General features: G+C 42.0%; 1 protein-coding gene across 12 annotated transcripts in view; it reads left to right on the top strand.

The window, feature by feature from the left end:
* The first annotated feature begins 494 nt into the window (after positions 1–494).
* LOC129851117 (inositol 1,4,5-trisphosphate receptor type 1-like) overlaps positions 495–27,937 on the top strand; it is a 153,710-nt gene continuing 126,267 nt past the window's right edge. For 11 of the 12 annotated variants that reach the window (XM_055917402.1, XM_055917391.1, XM_055917399.1 and 8 more), the window contains exons 1-4: positions 495–688; positions 9,839–9,952; positions 17,068–17,138; positions 27,795–27,910. In XM_055917402.1, the coding sequence (XP_055773377.1) occupies positions 9,861–9,952; positions 17,068–17,138; positions 27,795–27,910 (279 nt within the window). In that variant the 5' untranslated portion in view covers positions 495–688; positions 9,839–9,860. Of the gene's footprint in view, positions 689–9,838; positions 9,953–17,067; positions 17,139–27,794; positions 27,911–27,937 lie in introns of those variants that run through there. The other variant, XM_055917400.1, reaches the window with a different exon arrangement.

The raw sequence follows: 27,937 nt of genomic DNA, 5'->3' as shown, positions 1-27,937 counted from the left end.
AGATGTTTTGGCCTCTACTACACTATCTTAGATCAGGAACCGTTTGAAGCTATTCATCTGTTGCTATTCTGTTGCTATTTATTCTGATGCTAGACACCCACATAGGTCCAATTGTCTCTGGACAAATCACTGCCAAAAAGAGACTGCACTTTTAATAGATTGTTCATTCACAATGACACACTTCAGCCTACACTTTAGTCTACAAAGTTATTCATAGTGTCGCAGTTTATAATAGAAGGCCTAATACACTTTTAAGCAAAAATAATCAACACAGCAATAGTAAAACAGCTCTACACATAAGTCTATTAATATGTCTATTTTTAAATTGCAAACTTCAGTGTCAATATCATATAATGGGTCGCAGCCTACAAGTAGCCTATAGTTTTTATCATTGAAACAACATTTCCCAAACACCACTGCTGCGATATATATATATATATATGTGTGTGTGTGTGTGTGTGTGTGTGTGTGTATATATAAGCAAAAGGGGCGTTTCTTCAAAGCGCATGTGGAAGAGGTAAGAAGCGGATTGCCACTGAGGACAAATTCAGCTGTCAGAGAAGCTATGTTCTAACTGGAGTTTCAGTCGGCGATCATGGAATTTAACGAGGACGGCGCAGTGGAAATTCACGTTTGCTGATCCAGCCCGATTCGATCATTTTTTCGCCTCATTCTTTCTTTTGTGAAGGTAAAGTCCTATGCAGATTCTCACCCTGTAGTATAGTTTTGAGAAGATCATCATCCTCTAACGTCATACATGAATTGTCAAGTAACCCACGCGTATAGTCTACCTCGATATAGTAGGCTATGGCTTCTATAGTTTTTAATGCATTGCGTTTTCAAGACCACCAAAATGGGTCTGTATCGTGGAATAAAACCTGAAACTTAAAATGTCAGATTGTTTTTAGACAAGTGCATTTTGAATGAGCTGTGAGAAATGTCAAGGTGGCCAAGCGACATTTTTGGTTTATGCGACTCGGTTACATTTGACATCTTCAGGAAATGAAAGATGTAACAATGTAGCCTAAGCAACAAGCAAAGACTGGCAATGTAGCCTAACAATGTAATGATAATGTATTAATTGAATATTATTATTTTTTAAACGGGGTTAGTATAACTACTCATTTTGTTTCATCCTGATGATTCAGGAGCCTATCCAAGACAATTAGTGTTGCCTACATCAATGATAGAATAGGCCAACAAACCAAGAGTAAAAACAAGCATTGTCAGATGGTTCTAATGGAGTCAGTTAGACCTATTTGCTACATTCTAGATGGCTACAGTATTCCCTTCTGTTTGGATCATTTTTATATTGGGGATGTTGATGAGGCACAATGGTTTCTCACACTGGGGATTTGGGCAGGATTATTACTAATGGAAAGGCCTGCAGACATTTCCATTTGGACACTAGGTAATTAGAGTTGTAGGTTTTTCAGAACATTCCATAAAGAGTGAGGCCTACTTAAAAACATTCAGAAGCTATCTTTTGTTTGAGTGTAGGTTTCATGTACAGGTAACTGCCAAAAATAAAGGATACGCCAACATCGTTTCTTAATAGGACGTTAGGCCATCACGAGCCAGAACAGCTTTAATGCACCTTGGCATAGATTCTACAAATCTGTTGAACTCTATTGGAGGGATGCGACACCATTCTTCTATGAGAAATTCCATCATTTGGTGTTTTGTTGATGGTGGTGGAAAATGCTGTCTCAGGCGCCACTTTAGAAACTGCATACATTTTCAATTGGGTTGAGATCTGGTGACTGAGACAGCCATGGCATATGGTTAACATTGTTTTCATGCTCATCAAACCATTCAGGGACCACTCCTGCCCTGTGGATGGGGGCATTGCCATCCTATGTGGGCATAGCCATGGTAGCCAAAATAATGGCCTGTCCAACATTTTTATACATGACCCTAAAAATGATGGGATGTTAATTGTTTAATTAACTCAGGAACCACACCTGTGTGGAAGCACCTGCTTTCAAAATACTTTATATCCCTAATTTATAAATTGCTGTGCTGATCAATGGACAGTTCATTACCGCTGTCAAAATAATATGTAGCTTAAAGTTATGTTTGTACTTGTATTTCCTTTTGCAATATAGATGGTGTCGCTACAATAATACACATTTACAATAGGCCTATCTAAAAATACATACAGCCAAAAGATGTATGAATATTAACTGGTATACATAATTTTAATAGCGGAACACTAAAGTCCATTATCCTTCTGAAGATTATAAATTAGGCTGTTTGAGAAGGTTTGATCCCAAGCATAGTTTGAAGTACAGTACCAACATAGCTACTGTAGTAGGTCAAAGTTGTGTGCTGGAAAAACTTGGTAGAGCATGGGTGGAATAGGCTTTGTGGTGCTCATGTGCATTTCCTTTTTCGGCTTCAGACCGATGCCTATTCTCACTTAAATTGTAGTTTTTTTTGTTTTTAATTTCCATGGTTTTTACACTGGAAGGTGACTATTATACAACATTATAATACAGCTTAACACATGCTCTCCCTGTGAACCCGCACAATGTTGTGCATTTTATTTTTTATTTTTTGAATATCCCAGCTCATAATACTACTGATCATTGCTCAAAGCAAATTGGCGAGAGCAAGGAAACAAAGACTGAAGCAAATATTTACTATGCGATTACACAATGTAGCTGGCCAGATGACTACAGGAGCGCGAAATATGGATGAGCTGTTCTCATCAGAAGGGTTCTGAAATATTCTTTCTCTCCAAGGCGAGGTGTGACTGAATATATCATAGTCATCCTCCTCGGTGGAAATTACTTGGGACAGCCCTGGTGCGTCAGATGCGAGTTGATTTTAGAGGTAGTCCAGCTGAATTCTCCCCGGGACAACGGTGATCTACTCTGACAGCACACAGTGGAGGAATTAGATGTTCCAGTGCGACGAGGACATCAACAAGCACATAGAGATGGCCAGGTGCTCTGTCAACCAGCTGGTGTTTGCATTTCTCTGTGACAGGTGCATGCCCACAATCCTCCACTCAGACATAAAGCACTGTGTCCCTGGAATGTACCGTAGGGATGGCGTGCATCTCACGGATGATGGAAATGACCTCTCCCATGAGAGTCTGAGAGCTGGGTCCGTATCCACAAAGTGTCTCAGAGTAGACAATTGGTCATAAGTGCTGAGCATAGAGACATTTTACTCCTACTCTTACGGGTCACAATACAAGCTATGCATGAAGCCTCTTCAGTAATAAGTCACACCTAGTCTACAGCTATTTAGGACACCTCATGAGCTGTCCTAACCAATTAATGAAGAGTTACCAGCAGGTGTCTTGATAATAGAAAAAGGCAGAGATTCAGTGGTTCCTGCACCATAGACAGGCAATTGCTTTGGAGTTGAAGGAATCTTTTGATATTTCTATATGATCAACCCATAAATGATCTAGACCTACATGCAACAGTACCGCTTGCACTTTTGACAATGATTTCTTATGAGGCCTTATTCTCATGACTAAATACTTACAACCACTAGACTAATAAATAGTCAACTTTTCTTTCAATTATTTCATTAAGCTGCATGTTATTTCAAGCAGAATATCACGTTGTTATGAAAGATGCCTATACGTGGGTAATTGAAAACTTTTAATTGCATTTGGGTAAAAATTATAGACCTTTCAAACGTTTAATGCAACATTATCGGCAAGTAACTACTGTGCCAAAACAATTTAGTTGTTTAACAGGTTGACAAGTGTGTAGATATAACAATAATATTATAAAAATTCTGCTTTTAAACCATTATATTGTATGATTCAGTGCAAAATGCCTATCACATTATAAAAAAATATCTGGATTGGTAATAAAAAATAAAAAAGATATGCATGCCAACCTATTAAGACTAAGCAAAGTGATCGTTTCAGGCGAAAATGATATCAAACTTTTTACCATTGCAACATTTGCAACATTTGATGTACAGTCACACTCACCGTGGTTGTCTGAAACCTGCTATAAATTTCACAGCTGGCGATGCCTCATCGCGATTGGCTAATCCCCATAATTTGCTATGAGCAGTCATCACTGTCTTTCCTTTGCGGTACCTCAAACTGTCATTACTACCAGCTGACAGTTGATTTTACTCCTGGCTCAGAGTTTGTCTGAGCAGTGACTTAACATCATCCTAAAACCTACTCTGAGCTCTGAATTCTTTTTGTCTTAACTGGGTTTAACAGGATTCTTAGGACCTTTTCTGAGACGCTTTGCGGAGACGGGCCCTGGTCTCTCCTCCGTTCTAGAAAAATGGATGCAGTAGTACACACCACACACTGCCATGTGTCTGCCTCTCCAGAAACCCAAAGGCTCTTTTTAAGAGCCATCTAATGAATTCAAATAAGTGTGTGTGTCAGGAGGGGCTGTTGAAACTATTAAAGAAACATTTTTTTAAATATTCCCCCACCAATCTCGACAAACTATTTCTGTATGGACCTCGCTTTGTGCATGAGGGCATCGTCATGCTGAAACAGGAAAGCCCCCCCCCCCCTCCCCAAATTGTTGCCACAAAGTTGTATGCACAGAATCGTCTAGAATGTGATTTGTATGCTGTAGTGTTAAGATTTTCCTTCACTGGAACTAAGGGGCTTAACTCGAACCATGAGAAACAGCCCCAGACCATCCACCAAACTGTACAGTTGGCATTATACATTGGGTCATGTAGCGTTCTTCTGGCATGTGCCAAACCTAGATTCATCAGTCGGACTGTCAGATGGTGAAGCGTGATTCATCACTCCAGAGAACGCGTTTCCACTGCTCCAGAGTCCAATGGCTGCAAGCTTTACACTACTCCAGCCAACGCTTGGCATTGCGCATGGTGATCTTAGGCTTGGCTGTGGAAAGCCATTTCATGAAGCTCCCGACGAACAGTTCTGGTGCTTCCAGAGGCAGTTTGGAGCTCGGTAGTGAGTGTTGCAACCGAGGTCAGATGATTTTAACGCACTACGTGCTTCAGAACTCGGCGGTCCCGTTCTGTGAGCTTGTCGCCTACCATTTCGCAGCTGAGACGTTGTTGCTCCTAGATGTTTCCACTTCACAATAACCACACTTACAGTTGACCAGGGCAGCTCTAGCAAGGCAGAAATTTGACGAACTGACTTGTTGGAAAGGTGGCATCCTATTACGGTGCCATGTTGAATGTACTGAGCTCTTCAGTACGGGCCATTCTACTGCCAATGTTTGCTATGGAGATTTGTCGGCAACGGGTGTGGTTGAAATTGCAGAATCCATTCATTTGGAGGGGTGTCCGCATACTTTTGGCCATGTAGTGTATCTCCTTCAAGAGGGAAACCTGCATTATTCTGATCCACAGGCGGGAGCTCTAAGCATTTATACTATTAATCCTGTTCTTAACACATTCACTTCGACAGACCATTTAAAGGTCTGGAAGCGTTTGTATCAAAATGATTTTCTTCATTCACTCAGTAATAATTGCATGATTATTTTTCTAGCTTGGTTACAATACAATAGTCTAAAATAGTTGATTTGTTGAAAAGAGACTTATTTAGTCACGTAGTTGACCAAGGTAGCAAGCATTTCATTTTATTTTGACTGCAAGCTTGTGCGACCTGATCTCATAGAGTTTCGTATTATTCCTAGACACTCCATTTAGTATGATATGTTATGTTTCATATGGGTGTATTAATTTGTGGATGACCATCATCCATCTTGAATGATATGTTACAAATTAAAATGTGTGTATGTTATGAAATGCACAAATTCCAATTCGTACAGTATGTTACGAATTTCCGATACGAATTACAATTTGTTGTTGCTAATGTCAGCTAGGTGGCTAATGTCAGCTAGGTGGCTAATGTCAGCTAGGTGGCTAATGTCCAGCTAGGTGGCTAATGTCCAGCTAGGTGGCTAATGTCCAGCTAGGTGGCTAATGTCCAGCTAGGTGGCTAATGTCCGCTAGGTTCAATCAATCAATCAAGTTTATTTCATATAGCCCTTCGTACATCAGCTAATATCTCGAAGTGCTGTACAGAGACCCAGCCTAAAACCCCAAACAGCTAGAATGCAGGTGAAGAAGCACGGTGGCTAGGAAAAACTCCCTAGAAAGGCCAAAACCTAGGAAGAAACCTAGAGAGGAACCAGGCTATGAGGGGTGGCCAGTCCTCTTCTGGCTGTGCCGGGTGGAGATTATAACAGAACTATGCCAAGATGTTCATAAGTGACAAGCATGGTCAAATAATAATCATGGATAATTTTCAGTTGGCTTTTCGTAGCCGATCATTAAGAGTTGAAAGACAACAGGTCTGGGACAGATGGCGGTTCCATAATCGCAGGCAGAACAGCTGAAACCGGAACAGCAGCAAGGCCAGGCGGACTGGGGACAGCAAGGAGCCACCACGCCCGGCAGTCCCGACGTATGGTCCCAGGGCTCAGGTCCTCCGAGAGAAAGAAAGAGAGAAGGAGAAAATTAGAGAGAGCCAAGATTTTCAAAATGTTAAAAAATGACAAGCATGGTCAAATAATAATCAGGAATAAATCTGTTGGCTTTTCATAGCCGATCATTAAGAGTTGAAAACAGCAGGTCTGGGACAGGTAGGGGTTCCGTAACCGCAGGCAGAACAGTTAGGTTAGGGTTAGGAGTTATGTTAAAGGGATGGTTAACATGCTAAGTAGTTGCAAAGTAGCTAAAAAGTAGTTCCAATGTTGGTAATTAGCTAAAATGCGAAAGTTTTCCATGATGAAGATGGAACACTCAACCTTTTTGGGTTGCTAGACATTCGTGTTATACGCCCATCCACTCCATTTTGATCCCTGCCTCCTAAAACCAAAGACTGAAGAAGGAAGTTCTGGTAATCAGGTCTGTACAATGCTGGTCTGACCAATCAGAATCCATGCACCAAGACTGTGTTGATCACGTGGACTGGAGTATGTTCCGGGTCACCTCTAGGTATTTTTTTTATTTAACCTTTATTTAACTAGGCAAGTCAGTTAAGAACAAGTTCTTATTTACAATGATGGCCTAGGGGCAGAGAGACAGATTTTTACCTGGTCAGCTCGGGGATTAAGTCTAGCAATTTTTCAATTACTTGCCCAACGCTCTAACCACTAGGCTACCTGCCACCCTTATAACATCAATGAATACACCAACTCAGACACCGGATTTTTGAAAAAATGCATAGATGTGATAGCAATGGTTTCTTCCAAAACTTACCCGAATCAAAAACTGTGGACTGTGGACCAGACGGCATCCCTAGCTGTGCCCTTAGAGCATGTGCAGACCAGCTAGCTGTTGTGGTTTCGGACATTTTCAATCTCTCTCTAGCTCAGGCCGTTATCTCCACCTGTTTCAAGATGTCCACTATCATCCCCGTGCCCAAGAAAGGGAAAGTAACTGAACTGAATCACTACTGACCCTTAGCACTCACTTTCGTCATCATGAAGTGCCTTTAGAGTCAAAGACCACATCACCTCCTTCCTTCCCGACACACTCGACCCTCTCCGAAGAAGATCATCAGGAGCCTAAGCCACCCGAGCCATGGCCTGTTCTCCCCAATTCCATCACTCAGATCCTGGCAATACAGACATCCTACTCTGCCCCCACCCCAATGGACATTTTATCATGCTTAATAGCCACCACTACTCCTTCCCCCCTCCCTGCCTTTCAATGGACAATTACGCTGCCCACACCCAATGTACATTTTATATTTAAGCAATAAGGCCAACGGAGGTGTGGTATATGGCAAATATATTCATGGCTAAGGTCTGTTCTTAAGCATGATGCAATGCGGAGTGCCTGGACATTCCCCTTAGCCATGGTATACTGGCCATATACAGTATCACAAACCCCAGAGGTGCCTTATTGGTATTATAAACTGGTTACCGATGTAATTAGAGCAATAAAAATAAATGTTTCCTCATACCCGTGGTATACGGTCTGATATACCACGGCTTTCAACCAATCAGCATTCAGAGCTCGAACCATCATTGTCACATTGTCACTGTAAAGTCCATGGAGAATAAGTGCACCTCCTCCCAGCTGCCCACTGCACTGAGGCTAGGAAACACTGTCACCACCGATAAATCCATGATAATCGATTATTTCAATAAGCATTTTTCCAAGACTGGCCATGCTTTCCACCTGGCTACCCCTACCTCAGCCAACATCTCAGCACCCTACCCCGGCCAGCCCCCCCCCCCCCCCTCCCCACACACACGTTTCTCCTTCACCCAAATCCAGACAGCAGATGTTCTGAAAGAGCTGCAAAATCCGAATCCCTACAAATCAGCGGGGAAGACAATCTGGACCCTCTCTTTGTAAAATTATGCGCCGAAATTGTTGCAAACCCTGTTAGCCTATTCAACCTCTTTCGTATCGTCTGAGATCCCCAAAGATTGGAAAGCTGCAGCGGACATCCCCCTCTTCAAAGGGGGAAACACTCTAGACCCAAACTGTTATAGACCTATGTCCATCCTGCCCTGCCTTTCTAAAATCTTCGAAAGCCAAGTTAATAAACAGATCCCCGACCATCTCAAATCCCACCGTACCTTCTCCACTATGCAATCTGGTTTCCGAGCTGGTCATGGGTGAACCTCAGCCATGCTCAAGGTCCTAAATGATATCATAACCGCCATCAATAAGAGACAGTACTGTGCAGCCGTCTTCATTGACCTGGCCAAGGCTTTATACATCTGGCCCTTCTTTAGACACTCTGCTAACAAACCTACAAACGAGCTTCAACGCCATACAACACTTCTTCCGTGGCCTCCAACTGCTTTTAAATGCTAGTAAAACTAAATGCATGCTCTTCAACTGATTGCTGCCCGCAACCTCCCGCCCGACTAGCATCACTACTCTGGACGGTTCTGACTTAGAATATGCGGACAACTACAAATACCTAGGTGTCTGGTTAGACTGTAAACTCTCCTTCCGGACTCACGTTAAGCATCTCAATCCAAAATTAAATCTAGAATCGGCTTCCTATTTCGCAACAAAGCCTCCTTCACTCATGCTGCCAAACATACCCTCGTAAAACTGACTATCCTACTGATCCTTGACTTTGGCGATGTCATTTACAAAATAGCCCCCAACACTCTACTCAGCAAACTGGATGTAGTCCATCACAGTGCCATCCGTTTTGTCACCAAAGCCCCATATACTACCCTGTATGCTCTCGTTGGCTGGCCCTCACTGCATAACTGTCGCCAAATCCACTGGCTCCAGGTCATCTATAAGTCTTTGCTAGGTAAAGCCCTTATCTCAGCTCACTGGTCACCATGGCAACACCCACCCGTAGCACACGCTCCAGCAGGCATATTGCACTGGTCATCCTCAAAGCCAACACTTCCTTTGGCTGCCTTTCCTTCCAGTTCTCTGCTGCCAATGACTGGAACGAATTGCAAAAATCTCTGAAGCTGGAGACTTATCTCCTTCACTAACTTTAAGCACCAGCTGTTAGAGCAGCTTACTGATCACTGTACCTGTACACAGCCAATCTGTAAATAGCACACCCAACTACCTCATCCCCATATTATTACTTACTCTCTTGCACCCCGGTATTTCTACTTGTACATCATCATCTGCACATCTATCACTCCAGTATTAATGCTAAATTGTAATTTGTCTTTTCTATTGTGTTATTGACTGTACGTTTAGTTGTGTAACTCTGTGTTGTTGTCGCACTGCTTTGCTTTATCTTGGCCAGGTCGCAGTTGTAAATGAGAACTTGTTCTCAACTAGCCTACCTGGTTAAATAAAGGTGAAATAATAAAAAAAAACAGTTGTAAATGCGTGTGTAATATATTTATTTGTGTGGTATATTTATCACACTAACTCTTGTCTCTTCCATCTTTTCCAGGCACAGTCCAGGGTGAGGCAACATGTCAGACAAGATGTCCAGTTTCCTCCACATCGGGGACATCTGCTCTCTCTATGCAGAGGGCTCCACCAGTGGATTTATCAGCACTTTAGGGTATGTCTGTCTGCCTACTGTTATACTGCTGCATATGAATCCAATCCCTCTCAACTTGAAAGACGCACATGCTCATAGATTCATGTCTGTCACAGTACACATCCAAGGTCAGACATGGGTTGTTGTACATTTACACATAAACATGCACATACACACAGAGCCAGGTACCAGTGAAATAATGAACCTGGTTGGTGTTTGGGGCCAGGGAGACAGCTGGAACTGCTGCCAAGGTGATAATGTCAAATAATGTAGGGGTTTATTTAACGGCTTAGTCTGAGTCATGGCTTTTATTTCTCAAGTTTTAATAATGTTTGCTCCTCTAGTGTTATTAGCAGAATAAACCCTTACTCATTCCATTGTTATTAAAGTAATAGCATTTCATACCGGTTTCAGCTGATGTGGTGGAGCATATAATAAGAAAAGCTAGACTGTACAATGCTTGTCATTGAGGTGATAACGTTCTATGCCCTTAGAAGACCTCTTGAGAAAAGGCAAGAGAGAGTGTGTTTGGAGCTGGAGTGTGAGAGGCAGAGGTCACAGAACATTTTTGGAGTCCAGCTGAGGATGTAGAATAGCAGTGGAGAGTGAGGACTGAGAACACAGAAGTGAGGGGGTTAAAGGCGAAGGAGAGAGCGAGGGGGAGGAGAAAGTGAAACAGTAGGGACGGTGAGTGTCAGGGAAGAGAGGAATGTGTTTGAACAAGTGAAATGTTATATTGAATGGGATAGTGTCAGTGGGATACAGAGCAGGTGATGTGTTGGCTGTTTATAGGATGTGTTGGCTGTCCTTTTTGTCTCTCTTCCAAGTTGTACCATTAGTAAAACCATGAAATGATGGTCCTAAGTGGCTTAAATTATTTTGCTTCCTGTGTTTGAATTTAAATATTGAGAGCTTATGCTGTATACATTATACAGAAGCGATTGCTCAAATTAAACTGTACATTTTAACTCGTCCTTCCCCTATGTGATCACACCCATTCAACAGAATTTCACGGCTAAACTTTCATCACGGCTCAGTGAGGGTTGAGGGAGATCATTGACTGAAGCATGAGCTGAATTCACAACAAGGCTGATGAGCTTGACAGCACTTCATCCTCTAGTTCTCTGGCGTCAGAGCTGCGAAACTGCCTCGTCTCCTTCCTGTTCCTCCCTTCTGTTTTCTGCTCCTGCCTGTTTGTTGTTCTTTTCCCTCAGTCAAAATGAACACGGTATCTGTGTTGCCATCTCCACTCTTAGCCTCCTTTTTAGCATTGTGATCCATGCCTCTTAATCATACATCGTCACTATCTGGCCCTTTGCTGGGGCCCCATTCAAGCCTTGCCCTGCCATCTCTCAAGAAGCCCCTGCGCTTACATAAATTGCGTAACCAGGCCATGGAAACAAATGTGTGCATGGCTTTGAAGAGCAGCACCTTGACCATATTCGGTTGTCAAGTTGCCAGCCTGGTAATCACTTTTTTTTTTTTCTCCCTCTGGTCCCCTCCCTGTTGTGGTGGCCCTCTGTTAGGAGATGAGCTGAAGGGAAGGAGCTATATTTAGCAACAGCAGGCAGTGTACAGGAGGCTGTGATACTGTTGGTTGTCTCTGTGTATCATACTGACCATTTATAAAGCTTTGTAACGAGCCACCTGGTCTGCAGCTGGTTTTGAGAGGACTGTTCTGTTCACTACTGTACCAGGGGTCTGGCCTGGGCTGGCTGCTTCTTGGAGCACAGAGCAAGACTGCTGCCCTTTGCTGATTTTACATCGACGTCATTACACCTCTTTACATTATTACACCTCTTTACAGGCTCTGCATAGGAATTCAGTTGAATGACGTCTAGCATCTTCCTTGTAGTGTGTAGGCTGTATTGTTCTGTAGGACATTATTATATTGTTTAAATAATGTGTAATTCATACAGATACATTTATCCATAATCAGTACAATTCAGTGCATCCATGTGATGCATGGACAAGATATTAGTAAACAAAACAAATAGCCTAAATCTATCGTAACCCAAATCATTTCCCTTGGGGATATGCTTACAGTGTGTTTTTATTTAAACAATATAATAATGTCCTACAAAACAATACACAGCCTGCACAGGCTATAAATGGAAAATGCTGACTGGACTGGCTCCAGAACCCCATCGAGGTGTCATATTTATCTTTCCGACTACCTGCCAAGCATCCTGTGTTTTGCAGCCAGGAGTAAATCTGAGGCCTATAATGGACTGAGCTTTTATGAAATTGATTATTCCATGGGTGTTATACCTGTGTAGTAACACTGTAAATACTATAGTAACAGCAGTGTAGTTACATATTATTTTAATAAGTGCTTTGGGTGTGCTTTATAATGACAACTGAAGGGAGTTGAGTGTTTTGCTACTACACAAGTAGAATAAGGAGCGGTCTCTATTCCTCTTGTGTAATTACAATAAACATTCAACTCCATAACTGTTATTAGTTAACAATACTATGTAACATGTCAATACAACGTTGTGCCTTGTGTAATGTGTTGCTACACAGGTATAAGAGCAACAACTCTGATTTAAAATATCCGACACCAATAGTGTTAATGGCTCAGCAGAATGCTCCAAGAATGATGATCCAGATGAGGACTTAGTCCCATTCTTGCATTGCTGCACCAAAATAGGAATCAGACAGAGAGTGGTCCTCTGTAGTTCAGATGGTACCGAATGGCGCTTGCAACGCCAATATAGTGGGTTTGATTCCCGGACCACCTGTACGTAAAATGTATGCATGCGTGACTGTACAGATGTAGGATTTTACACTGAACAAAAAATACATACAACAATTTCAAAGATTTTACTGAGTTACGGGTCATATAAGGAAATCAGTCATTTGAAATAAATTCATTAGGTCCAAATCTATGGATTTCACGTGGCTGGGAGTACAGATATGCATCTGTTGGTCACAGATACCTTAAAAAAAAGGTAGGGGTGTGGATCAGAAAACCAGTCAGTATCTGTTACCACCATTTGCCTCATGCAGCGCAACACATTTCCTTCGCATACTCTTAGAGGAAAAGGGTTCCAAAATGCTTCTTTGGGTGTCCCCATAGGAGAACCCTTTTTGCCTCCTCTGTGGAAAGGGTTCTACCTGGAACCAAATAGGGTTCTCCTATGGGGACACCCAAAGAACACTTTTGGAACCAGCGTGCCACTGGCCATCAAAGATGAGCATTTGCCCACTGAAGTCGTTTATGACGCCGAACTGCAGTCAGGTCAAGACCCTGGTTAGGATGATGAGCAAGTAGATGAGCTTCCCTGAGACGGCTTCTAACAATCTGTGCAGAAATTCTTTGGTTGTACAAAGCCACAGTTTCAGCAGCTGTCCAGGTGGCTGGTCTCAGACCATCCCGTAGGTGAAGAAGGAGGATGTGGAGGTCCTGGGCTGGCGTAGTTACACATGGTTTGCGGTTGTGAGGCCGGTTGGACTTATTGCCAAATTCTCTAAAACAACATTGGAGGCGGCGTATGGTAGAGAAATTAACCTTAAATTCTCTGGCAACAGCTCTGGTGGACATTTCTGCAGTCAGCATGCCAATTGCAGATTCCTTCAAAACTGGAGTTGTCTGTGGCATTGTGTTGTGTGACAAAACTGCACATTTTAGAGTTGCCTTTTATTGTACCCAGCACAAGGTGTACTACCTGTGTAATGATGTTGTAATTGGCTTCTTGATATGCCACACTTGTCAGGTGGATGGATTATTTTAACAAAGGGGAAATGCTCACTAACAGGGATGTAAACAAACTTGTGTACCAAATTTGAGAGAAATAAGCTTTTTGTGCGAATGAAACATTTCTGTGATCTTTTATTTCAGCTCATGAAACATGTGACCAACACTTTACAGGTTGCATTTATATTTTTGTTCAGTATAATTTGAACCAGTTTGCTACAGCAGGAAAATAATCCTGCAGCAACAGGAAATGGAAATGATGTGGATTATAATTACTCGAATAGTTTGTAGAGGTTGATACATTTTTTGTTAGGGCAAATCAAATCTGACATTTCAAAGTGGAAATGACTAAATTTACAGGCCTTTTTCAAAACTCAAATGCACTACAAGTTTATACAAAAGCATCTGTTAAATGGCATATATTATTAAATTATTATATATTAGAGTGCTTGATGAATGCCTTTCATAGATGTTCAGGTGTTCAAATTCCAAGTGCCTCTATCAATTCAGCTGTGTTTTCTTAAGTTTAATAAAGCTCAATGGATTTAGATGTTTAGGAGTTAGGTTAAATGTGAATAGCCATGTAATAATAAGTATTAGTAATAATAATGCAAAAAAAATCTAGAGCCCTTGAAACCCAAGAGTTTTAACCACCTAAAAGCTTTATTTACAGGCACAGCTCCAATCCTTTAATATTCCTCATTTCACCAGCTTCTCCCAAACCAAATATTTATTTTCATAATACCCCCTTAATACACATTTCAGCCAGGAATTCAGAGGAAATTTCAGTTAAAGCTGTTCTTGCTCTGTTTATTTTTAGCTCAGAAGGTTTGGTTTAGTTCGGAGTGAGCAGACTGGCTTAGTATTGCTATGAATGCCCTTACAGCAGGTAGACGATGAAACATAGTTCATCCACTAATTAGACTGCTTGATTTCAGCCCTTCATGTCCTTATACTGTAGGTTCTCTCAATGCACGGCTTCCAGAGAGGGCTGTGCCCTGCTCGGCCAATATTGGGAATACTGAGTTTGATGGACAGTTCCCACAGCAATCTGCCCTCTACACCTATTGCCCAATAATCTTGTTGTTGATACAATAAAGTAGTGCCATTATGCACTGTGATGCTGATTTGTGATGCATGCAGGGTTAACATAGTCTCTCTGCCACCTAACTCCAATCAGAGTCTGGAAAGGCTCTTGATGTTGTCGGCACGATGGGTCAATAAGGATAACACAGTGCCACCGACACGGTCAGCTACCAAGGACTGTGGGCTCTCCTTCCCCGTGGCTGACTAGAATAAGACAATTAAACATGTTAACCCTCGCAAGGCTGCCGGCCCAGACGGCATCCCTAGTCACGTCCTCAGAGCATGCAGCCAGCTGGTCTGTTTACGGACATATTCAATCAGTCTCTATCACAGCCTGCCATCCTCACATGTTTCAAGATGGCCACCATTGTTCCTGTACCCAAGAATGCAAAGGTAACTTAACTAAATGACTATCGCCCCGTAGCACTCACTTATGTCATCATGAAGTGCTTTGAGAGACTAGTCAAGGATCATATCACCTCCACCTTACCTGTCACCCTAGACCCACTTCAATTTGCTTACCGTCCCAATAGGTTCACAGACGATGCAATCGCCATCACACTGCACACTGCCCTATCCCATCTGGAGGAATACCTATGTAAGAATCCTGTTCATTGACTATACAGTAGCTCAGCATTCTACACCAATAGTACCCTCCAAGCTGATCATCAAGCTCGAGGCCCTGGGTCGGAACCCCACCCTGTGCAATTGGGTCCTGGACTTCCTGACGGCCGCCCCCAGGTGGTGAAGGTAGGAAACAACAGCTCCACTTCGCTGATCCTCAACACTGGGGCCCCACAACACTGGGGCCCCACAAGGGTGCGTGCTCAGCCCCCTCCTGTACTCCCTGTTCACCCATGACTGCGTTGGGCATGCACGCCTCAAACTCAATCATCAAGTTTGCGGACGACACAACCTTAGTAGACTTGATTACCAACAATGACGAGACAGCCTATAGGGAGGAGTTGAGGGCTCTGGGAGTGTGGTGTCAGAAAATACCCACTCAACGTCAACTAAACAAAGGAGATTATTGTGGACTTCAGCAGAGGGAGCACCCCCCTATCCACATCGACGGGACAGCAGTGGAGAAGGTGGAACGTTTTAAGTTCCTCAGCGTACATATCACTGACCAACTGAAATGGTCCACCCACACAGACAGTGTGGTGAAGAAGGAGCAACAGCGCCTCTTCAACCTCCAGGAGGCTGAATAAATTTGGCTTGGCACCTAAAACCCTCAAACTTTTACAGACGCACAATTGAGAGCATTCTGTCAGGTTTCATCACCGCCTGGTACGGCAACTGCACTGCCCGCAACCGCAAGGCTCTCCAGAGGGCGGTGCGGTCTGCACAAAGCATCACTGAGGGAAAACTACCTGCCCTCGAGGACACCTACAGCACCCGATGTCACAGGAAAGCCAAAGAAATCATCAAGGACAACCATCCGAGCCACTGCCTGTTCACCCCGCTATCATACAGAAGAAGAGATCAGTACAGGTGCATAAGAACTGGGACTGAGAGACTGGAAAAACAGCTTCTATCTCAAGGCCATCAGACTATTAAATAGCCATCACTAGCACAGAGAGGCTACTGCCTACATACACAGACCTGAAATCATTGGCCACTTTAATAAATGGAACACTAGTCACTTTTAATAATGTCACTTTTATAATGTTTACATATCCTGCATTACTCATCTCATATGTATATACTCTATTGTATACTATTTACTGTATCTTAGTCTATGCTGCTCTGACTTTGCTCGTCCATATATTTATATATTCTTAATTCCATTCCTTAGATTTGTGTGTCTTGTTAGATATTGCTGCACTGTCGGAACTAGAAGCACAAGCATTTCGCTACACCCGCAATAACACGCGTATGTAACCAATAAAATTTGATAATGATTGGTTTTCATTTATGTCTTTCTCACTCAAACATCCACATGGACACATGGACAGCCACACAAGCCCCGAGCACCGCCCCCTTCCAATACAGTTGTTGTGTTTTCAAACCAATCAACATGTGGTCTCAACCCCCCCCCCCCCCCCCGGTGTGTCAGCTCTCCCTCGCTGACCATGTGAGTTGCATCAGCCAGGCTAGGAGTTGCATAGATCAAATATAGGTTGTAGTTATGAGTAAAAGAGAGGTTTATTATCCAGATGGAGATTACAGTACTGAGCGACTCAACAGTATTGTTTGTGCTGTGTATGCACGTGTATCAGTGGCATTCACTGCTCAGAACGAAACTTGTGGCTGATGTATTGTTTGTCTGTTTCTGCAGGCTAGATGTATGTGTAGTTAGAAGGATGAGTGTTTGATTGACAGCTGTCATTGCTCCTCCTGTTCCCAGGCTTGTGGATGACCGCTGTGTGGTACAGCCAGACACAGGGGACCTCAACAACCCGCCCAAGAAGTTCAGAGGTAATGAGTACACCCCTTCTATCACTCTGTTTAGGCTGCTGTTCAAATGCAAGCGTCCAACCCATACTGTGGGATCAAAGAGTCAGCAAGGAGTTATGGCATTGATTCATTTGACCTTTTTTCACTCTAGTTTCCTCTCTTAGTCCATTCTCTGCTCAGATTGTCATTACAATGGATATGATGTCAGCTGGAAAAAGCCTTGTAGAATCTCTTCCAACTCTGAGGCCATCATTGCAAGAGGATTATAACTAAGTACTGTGGGTTTAACCCAGTGGTTTGTGCTCCATGTAAGCAATAGATCAGTAGTTGACACTGAGGAGATTTAAAATGTATGTTGAGACATGGAGCCATGACCCCTGATCCTTTGTTATGACATGTGAACTGATGTCTGTGGAAATGAAACTCTACTGAAGCTAATTAACCTTGTATTCACCTGACTCCCCTCACTGAAATGTGGCACTAGACTATACTGCAGTACAGGATACATTACAGTACAGTTAATACACCACATTGTGTGACCAAGTGTACCCTGTGTTAACTCTGATGGGGGTGGTTAACTCTGATTCCCTTAGTTCTTTCACCACTAAACTAAAATTTTCCTCCATATTATTCTTATACTTGTATCTGGTAGTGACAGCGTTTTTTAAATTAAAGGTGTTGGCAAATGTATCTAATGTCTTCAGACTATGAAAAGATGGCAGAGTGCCATGTTTCTTTCATTATTGAGGCTGATTCATGCAGTCCATTTCCTGCAAATGTAAGCAGTGTGGATTACGCCAGAACAGAGTTTAGTGTTTCTGAGACTGTCTGGAACAGGCTTGTGTTCTGTGAGTAAGAGATAGTAGGCTATTTACTGACAGTTTCTCAAGGCATTTAGGATTGTTGTCAGGAATACATTTTAGTCATTTAGCAGACGCTGTTATCCAGAGCGACTTACATTGCATTCATCTTAAGATAGCTAGGTGAGACAACATCACAATCGTAGCACGGGGGGAGGGGGGACTTATTTAAGATACTCTTCTTTAAGATACTCGTGAGACTTATTTACGATACTCTTTAAAGAGATAGGGTATCGGACGTTTTCAGAAGATGGGCAGGGACTGACATTAGACGGAAGCTTTTTCCACCATTGGGCAGCCAGGACAGAAGAGTTTTGACTACAAGACTAAGCTAGTATATAGCCTGGTCATGAGTCATGCTCCGGGATCATGCATTAGATCTGATTGATCAACATACAGTACATCTTTCATGACAGGTCTGACAGGCTTCAATGCTCATATTCAAAGTATTTCTATGAACAGATTAGCATTCCAAATCATATAGATTGATGCAGTAGTGCCGATGATGCATCCTACTGGGTGTTGGACTCCTGTGTGTTGCCAGGGTTTTCCTACAATAATGTTGCCTGTGAATTGTCAAACTATTTGGTGGCTTTGAGGCCCATTTGTCCCTAAAGCGAGCCCTGGATAATTTCTTGATGTTGATTGCAAACCCTTGTTCCCAGCTTGCTGTTATTGGGGTTTGGATTTGAGCAGGCTGAGGCAGCAACAAATATAGTTGTTTAATGTGAGATTATGTTTACTTCGCTTTTCTATTTTATTTTACCTTTATTTAACTAGGCAAGTCAGTTAAGAACAAATTCTTATTTTCAATGACGGCCTAGGAACAGTGGGTTAACTGCCTGTTCAGGGGGCAGAACGACAGATTTGTACCTTGTCAGCTCGGGGATTTGAACTTGCAACCTTTCGGTTACTAGTCCAACGCTCTAACCACTAGGCTACCCTGCCGCCCCACTGGAACTAGAGCTTCATATCTTCAGAGGCATCTTAATCCAGTAACAACACTGTCCTCCAAAGAAAACAAATCATTCTACGAGTGTATTTTGATGCCACTGCTGTTTCATGCTTGGATGTTTTGGAATTCACCTTTATTGCTTCAACACGTCTAATGCCATGGGTTTGTTGTATAGTCATTCAACAACACCAAATAGTCGGCCCAATTACTGTGATTAAAGAGGTGATAGTACACTGGTGTTTGTCATTAATTGCCATGGCTCTCTGTCAGTTTGAACTGGAGCCGGGTCAATCCTATTGCCATAGTAACAACATATTGGCCTTTCCCTGATGGAGATTTCAATGGTGGATTACGTGTGCTACTGTCTCTTTAGCTCATGTGGAACACATCTGCTTAATGCAAATGCTGAATTTCATAATGAACTGTGTTTGGTACAGAATATGATGATGATTATACTAGACTACACTCATGTATAGTAGCACTTTGATTGAAACTAGATTAGGTTATTTTGGGGAGAGCTTTATCTACCAGCTATGGATTTGTATGATTGGTTGGGGTTTATATCAAGCTTCTGTTTTTAACTTTATTCTCAGTCTTGGCGAACATATGTAATTTTTTCCCCCACTCAAACAAAGACGTTATAGCCTAGACGTTATTGAGAATTCTAGTCTGATCAGTGATGTCAGACAGTAAAAAAACAACCTGAGTGTTGACAGTTTTTACAGTGGATCCCTCCCTTTACCTCAAGGTCAGTGCAGAACGATTCTGGTAGCAGCAGAGAGGGCCTGCTGGGAGTGGTTGTGATGCTCCTGCTGATGGGCACCTGGAAGCTCTGGCTGCATACGGTCTCAGTCTCTAATGGAGCCGTTTTTAAATTAGCACAATACATTGGCAGGCCTCCAGTGCAGACCTTTGAAAATACATTTTTGAGTGGCAATCACGTCATTTCAATGTGAGTTTCATTTATTCGAATCAAGGTCATGGAAATTAAATTGACCTTTTTATCCCTGAAAATGAGAGTCCTAGTTTACTTTATATAGCACGTCCGTGTCATTGTCACACAAATCACTCTATATTATGTCAACCTTCAGTGACAATGGTGACAAAATGAAGATGTACTGTGTAATGAAACACACCACAACTCCTCTAGTATATTGTACTCTCCTGCACTGTAGCACAATGGAAGATGATTCAATGTAAGGAGACATGTCTGTTGTTGCTCAGGGAAATGTATTGCTTCTGGTTAGTTGTGTGATTTGCTAAATGGATGGTTTTGTGGGTTTTTGTTTTTGGCGCAGGAGCCCAAGATACAGTAGTTTGACAGAGAATGTCAACTCCTTCATGTCAAGCAGCTGTTCAGTCTCTTTCTAGAGGCTCAGTAGACTCAGGAGGCAGCACCATCACTGTCTTTAGGCCTCTAACAAGACTGGCCCAAATATGTCACTGCTTAGTATTGAGAGAAGAGGAGTCAATAGCTACTATAGCAGCAGGGTACCTTACTATCTTTGTGCCTTTTCATTCTCGTTGGACTGAGAAAACAGGCCTACGTAAAACATCTTTAGCCACGATTGTTTCTGCTCAATGGCATGTATTGTCAAAATGGTGAGCTGTTTTTGTTTGTTTGCACTGCTGTTGTTTCAGTTCCTCAAATAGCCACAATAGACATGCACACTACTGGACAAGAATCTATTTAATCATAATGTTATCATCTAGGCTTGGTACCTTAGTTGCAGCAATGGGAGTGACTGAAGTTATCTGGACCGATGGTGTATTGGGATGTTATAGGTCAGAGGAGTTAAAGAGTTTGTGTCTGAGGGGTAGGCCTTAAATAGTAATGGTGGACTCCAACTTCTTTTTAAGATGGCGCTGACAGACTCGGTCGCCCTGTTTCTAGCTCCTAGCCAACTTTGAAGTATTTTGTATTCATTATTTATATTTCATTATTTGTTCAGAATGTTTCTTATATTATTACCTACAGCAGAAAATAGCTTTTGGACATTAGATCAGCAGTCACTCAAGCAAAATCTGCACAAAAATGGGTCATTTGTTGGAACTTCCCGAGGCAGCTCTATTCATCCTGGGGGTTGCACTAAAACGCTGACGCCAGAGAAGAGGAAGAAGTGGGGCCCTAGTCAGACTCAGACGGCATGCATATACAGTCACTGCTTCAGATTATTTTACTTGCTGATGTTCAGTCCCTGGACAATAAGGTAGACGATCTCCTTCCTGACATACATCAGGGACTGTAACATACTCTGTTTTACGGAATCATGGCTCTCTCCGGATATATTGTCCCCGTCCATTCAGCCAGCAGGGTTCTCCGTCCATCACGCAGACAGGAAGAAGGAACTCTCCGCGATAAAGAAAGGTGGAGGGGGTTATTTCATGATTAACAACTCATGGTGTGATTGTGTTAACTTACAGGAACTCAAGTCCTTTTGTTCTCCCGATATGGAATATCTCACCATCAAATTCAGACCACATTAACTCCCAAGATAATTTTCTTTGGTCATCGTCACTGCCGTGTATATTCCCCTCCAAGCCTACACTGTGACTTCTTTCAAGGAACTACAATAGACTATGTACAAACTGGAAACCACATATCTTGAGGCTGCAATTATTGTAGCTGTGGACTTTAATAAAGGAAATCTGAGAAACACATTTTATTAACACACGCATATCAAGTACTTTGGATCATTGTTTCTCTCTCTTCCGGGATGGCTACAAGGCCCTCCCCCGCCCTCCCTTCGCCAAATCAGATCATGCCTCCATTCTGCTACTCCCCACCTATAGGCAGAAACTTAACAGGAAGCACCCGTGGTAAGGACAGTTTCAACATTAGTCTCATAAGAGCTTTGCAGACCTGTTTTGTGCAATATTTGCCCATATATTATTTTTGCTTCAAGCTCGGTCAAGGAGTTGGGTATTATGGCTAGAGCAATTTTCAAGTCTTGCCATTTTCATTTTCTTGCAGATTTAAGTCAACTGTAACTTGGCCACTAAGGAACACTCATGTTCTTCTTGTTAAGCAACTCCAGTGTATATTTGGCTTTGTGTTTTAGTTTTATTATTTTGCTGAAAGGTAAATTCCCCTCCCAGTGTCTGATGTGAAGCAGACTGAAACCGGTTTTCCTCTTGGATTTTGCCTGTACTTAGCTCATCCCGTTTCTTTTCATCCTGAAAAACTCCCCAGTCTTTGCCGATGTCAAGCATACCCATACCGTGATGCAGCCACCACCATGCTTGAAAAAAAGGAGGCACCTACTCCGGGATGTGTTGTTGGATTTTTTTGCAGTATTACTTTTGTGCCTTGTTGCATACATATTCATGTTTTGGAGTATTTGTATTCTGTATATTTGTATTCTTCTTTTCACTCTGTCATTTAGGTCAGGGTTTCTCAAACCCTGCTGTAGGGCCCCCTCTGGATGCACATTTTGTTTTTTGCCCTGGCACTACATGGCTGACTCAAATATCCAACTCATCAAGCATTGATTATTTGAATCAGCTGTGTAGTGCTATTGCAAAAACCAGAAAGTGCACCCAGGGAGGGCCCCAGGACAGAATTCAGGAAACACTGATTTAGGTCATTATTGTAGAGTCCCCACAGTGTGGATTTATCCTCAGTTTTGTCCCATCACAGCCACTGAAATCTGTAGCTGTTTTAAAATCCACAATGGCCTCATGGTGACACCCCTTAGCAGTTTCCTTCCTGTCCTGCAGCTCAGTTCAGAAGGACGACTGCAACTTTGTGTCTGGGTGGTTCAATACAAAATCCACAGCATAAATATGAACTTAACCGTGCTATATATTCAATGTCTGATTTGTTATTGTTACCCATCTACCAATCACTGCTCTTCTTTATAAGGCTTTTGAAAAGTATTTTGTAGTTGAATATGTGCTTGAAATACAATACTTGAGTGAGGGACCTTTTTTTTATAGATGTTGTATGTTTGGGGGACAGAGGAAGGGGTAGTCATTAAAATGTCAACCCCTGTTATTTCAGAGTCCATATAACGTATTTTGAGATTTGTCAAATTTTACATCTGAGCTCATTTAGGCTTGCATAAACAAAGGGGGAGAATACTTATCTAACTTTTATTTTAGTTATTTAGTTGTTATTCATTTGTAAAATTGTGTAGAATTTTCTTTTCACTTTGACATTATGGATGTTGTGTAAATCAATGACAAATTACTATTAAATCTCTTCAATCGCACTTTGTAATGCAACATGTGAAAGTTCAAGGGGGTGTAGACTTTCTATAGGCACTGTATGTACATAGTCATTGAACACTGGTCACTTTAATAATGTTTACATGTGCATATACTGTATTCTAGTCATGGCTCATCCTATATGACTACTGCAACTTTTCTATTCATATACTGTCCAGTTGAAGTTAGAAACACATGCAATAAAAAGCAAATTAATTGCTTAAAAATCATACAATGTGATTTTCTCGATTTTTGTTTTAGATTCCGTCTCTCACAGTTGAGGTGTACCTATGATAAAAATTACAGACCTCTACATGCTTTGTAAGTAGGAAAACCTGCAAAATCGGCAGTGAATCAAATACTTGTTCTCCCCACTGTAGATTAGTACCAGTCAAAAGCTTGGACACACCTACTCATTTCAGGGTTTTCCTTTATTTTTACTATTTTCTACATTGTAGAATAACTACATAAGGAATCATGTAGTAACCTAAATATATTTTAGATTCTTCAAAGTAGTCACCTTTTGCCTTGAAAACTTTCAAAGTTCTTGAAATTGTATATTTTAAATTATTATTTATTTATTTATCTTTTATTTCGGTTCTTGAAATTGTCACGTTCCTGACCTTGTTTTCCTTTTGTATAGCTTTGTTTTGTTGGTCAGGACGTGAGCTGGGTGGGCATTCTCTGTGTTTGTTCCTTGTTAAGTGTCAGGGTTAATTGACCTTGTATGGCTCTCAATCAGAAGCAGGTGTTTTCGGTTTCCTCTGATTGAGAGACATACATAGGGAGGTTGTTTCACATTGTTTGTTGTGGGTGGTTGTCTCCTGTGTCTGTATTATGTTACCACACGGGACTGTATCGTTGGTTTGTAGTCGTGTACCTGTTCGTGCGTTCTTCATTATATGTAAGTTCACATGTTTTAGGTCAGTCTACGTTTGTTGTTTTGTTAATTATCAAGTGTTCTTCGTGTGTTTAGTTTCGTCTTGTAAATAAAATTCATTATGTCATCATACCTCGCTGCAAATTGGTCTTCCGATCCCTCTCTCCTCGTCTGAGGAGGAGGACGAACTAGACAATCGTTACAGAAATGTTCTGTATTGACTGACATGTCTTAAAGTAATGATGGACTTTTAACAAGGCACACCTGTTAATTGAAATGTATTTCAGGTGACTCATGAAGCTTGTTGCGAGAATGCCAACAGTGTGCAAAGCTGGCTCCTTTGAAGAATGTGAAATATAAAATATTTTCATTTGTTTGGTTACTATGTGTTATTTCATAGTTTTTAATTCACTATTATTCTACAATGTATAAAGTAATAAAAATAAAGAAAAACCCCTTGAATGAGTTGGTGTGTCCAAATGTTTTACTGGTATTTTGTGTGTGTGTGTGTATATATATATATTAAATTAGGAGGAGGAAGGAATAATTCCGTTTTTTAGGAAAAATATCAAATCGAAGATGCACTAAATTACAGACTTAGGCTACCTACTTGAACTTTTTAGTTTTCTAAAGATCTCTTCTGAATATAATACACAGTATTTCCCACCTCTTTCTCGGAAATAGACCACAATGTCTTGCACTGGTATACTGCTTCCCATTGTATTTTTCCCCCCAGGCCCTGTCTTGTGCCGTTGTATAATATACCATATGTAATATGGTGTTTGAGATGCAAGACCAGATGGTTAATTGTATTTTAGCAAGACAAGTTCACAGTGTGTTCATGCAACAGTACAGCAGGAATACGCTATGCAGATTTCCTGGAACCAAATCATGCCTACTATCTCTGACATACAGAGAGGCACACTCACTCACGGAGAAGCACTGTGCTTGGCTGAAGATTGATCAATACTCAACTGATTTACTGTGAGAAGAACAGCACTAGTGTTTGTGGAGTGCGCTCATCATTCTAGAATATATCATCATTGGCCAGTGGAATGAGAGAGCCATGTTTATGGAAGCTAACAAGGTGTACCACATCTCTTTTTGAATGTGCAAAAGAACAAAGACATTTTCTTGTGAATTTATAACTGACTTGCAAATAATAGGCAAAGCCCTGCTCAAGACTGTGTGACATGTAGCCTATGCTTTGGTTTGGAGACATGTAAGCACAAGAGGCCATAGCTCCTGGTCAGAGCGACTTTGGGAGAAAATGGGCAGCTGCCACACTCCACTTTCAGATGAGGGAGCAGCGTTATACCCCTTAAATGACAGATTTTTCACATGTGAAACCCATTCAAAAGATTAGGGGACATGATCTGGAAGTAAATCAGAAGGGGCAATCACTTTCACTTGGTCATTTTTCACGGGCTGCAGCTCGTTCTAGCTATTTAATAAGCTAACTAGCTACAGAAATGAACAAACTACCTAGCAAAACAATACAAAAACATGAAAAGATGGCTAGATATGTCAATTTAAAAAATCAGACGACCCACAAGTTTCAAACCAAAGGAGGAAAGATGAAGGCTTCATTCAGCAGGCACTAGGTAGCTGTGTGATTCTAGCTAGCGTTAGCTACACCACTTTTTTCACTGAGCTAGCCAGCTCGGTATATTGAAGCCAGTCACAAAATAAAATTGGGTGAAAATCCGTTACTCACTGAAGTAAAGTTGTTGCTGGAGTGCTGACAGAAGTTTTTAAGGTGTAATTTCACCATATGAAATAAACTACTTCTGAGCACTTTGTTAACCGCCAGACCAGATCTGGTGCATATGCGCCCATGCAGCTTGTATTGTAGTTCAGATCTGACACATGCAGTTGGACCAGAGCAAATCATCAGCCTACATTTAATCTTGGTTAACCCAGAAATCAAATCTTGCGTAAATTGGTCAGATGCTATGTTTATGTAGTCTGTCCATGAGAGATTAGTCTACATTGAATCCATGAGGTGAATACTATGCGGGTAGGTAGTGAACTACTTTGTTGTTTAGGGCAATGTCAGCAGTTTCTACTATTACTGAAGCTCTACCAATGTGGACATCTATGGCAGATTCAAGGCACCAGGGTTATTGTGATTCCAAAGAAAGTACTCTTGAGATTGGCGTAGAACAATGGAGCACTTGTGGTGTTCAGAGAGTCCTAACAAGCCTGGTTACAGTTCACCTGCACAGTGAAAGGATCGCGTTCTCTCTTAGTGTTTGACAGGCATTGCATTTGAAGTATAGGGCGGCCTACTGAGGAGATGACACATGACAACCCTCCTAGTAGGTGCTGTGACATGAGCATGTTTCACCTGCAGGGGCCTCTGTGTCCTCGTGGTGCTTCAAGGTTTGTGTGGGGTGGAGCAGCATACTCGTGTTCACCCCACCTCTCCAGCCTCTCCCAGGCCTCATCATCACTCCTCCAAGTAGCCACAGTAACAGGACTGAGACTCCATGCTACGTCTCAGTGTGCCTGAGCACTGAGCAAAGGGAAAGTGTAGCAGACTAAGTCCTAAAATCCCTGTTGAGTATTAATAGCCTGGTTAAGCTGGTTTCCAGGGAGCATATGCCCAGCATTTTAAACCTCACTTTTTTCTCTCTGATCTGGGATTGGTACTATGCGACAGTAATTGCTTTTGTGTCATGTCTGACAGTTAGGTGTGTCTCTCGAGGAAATATTACCCTCTGCTAGGACGACTCGTTGCTGTCTGTGATAGTATTTATACACTTCTCAGAGAGCTGTGATCTCATGGATTGAAGGAGAGAAGGCAATGTTATTTGAAGAATGTGACCTGTTGAATATTTTAACCTCTGATAATCACGATCATCCAAAGCATGTCGTAGTAATGTGAAAATTTTGAAATAAGTCTTTACAGTGTTTAGTACAGTGGGCTTCCTGCGTAAACTACAATTTATTTGATCTAAACCAGCATTGTTTTAAGCATTTCGATGGCCGCCTGTTTTATGTTGATTCCTGTCTCCGTTCCTCAGTGTATGCCCTCTGGGTTGCGTCCTACTGTACCCTGCCATTTCCTGCACAGTTTGCCAACTGTTCTTAAAAAGGAAACCCCACAACTGTTCATTCCCTTCCTTCCCACTGTTTAGCATTTGCATATAACCCTCCCCATTCTGTCCCCCTAACCTGGTCTCCTTCACTCCCTAAACCCACTTCCTCTCCCTCTCTCATATAGCCATCCCTCTCTTCTACTGCTCCGTTTTCTGTCCCTGGCTCCTCCTCCTGTGCTTACCCATCCAGCTCTTCCCTCTCTTCCTTCATGCGTCCCATGACAGCTAATCCCTGGACGCTGTGGCGTTTGTTGGCCAAGTTTTTGCTGTGTGCTTGGTGCTGGTCTGGAGCGGCTATTTTTACCTCTGTCACAGATAATCAGATATCCCATTATTGTGCTTTGCAGGTAGCCAGCCTCGGAACCGGAGGAGGAACTAGTGTGTTTTCTGTCAGGACTCACACTGTTCAAGATCTGATCATCTCTTTGCTATGTCTAAAGAGCTCTACTATCCCCAATCTGATCAGGCCAATGTGTTTACCTACAAGAGAATCAAAATGTCTAAAATCACCATCCTGTTATATTTATTTAGCTACAGTCATGTCCTTGTTATACTGACAACCGGTTACTCTTCCATGCCCTTTTGGCAACTTTCCACTGCTTTATATGTCATGTACTGAATGTTATGAATTTGATAATAAATCTTCACCTGTTTTCTCTGTCTTTCCAGACTGCCTTTTCAAGCTGTGCCCCATGAACAGGTACTCTGCACAGAAACAGTTTTGGAAGGCAGCAAAACCAGGTGGAAACAGCACCACTGACACAGTGCTCCTCAACAAACTCCACGTGAGTATCTCACTGCCCATTATGCCT

This window comes from Salvelinus fontinalis, chromosome 3, assembly GCF_029448725.1.
Source record: "Salvelinus fontinalis isolate EN_2023a chromosome 3, ASM2944872v1, whole genome shotgun sequence".
Taxonomy (NCBI): Eukaryota; Metazoa; Chordata; class Actinopteri; order Salmoniformes; family Salmonidae; genus Salvelinus; species Salvelinus fontinalis.
This window is presented reverse-complemented; position numbering and strand designations above follow the sequence as displayed.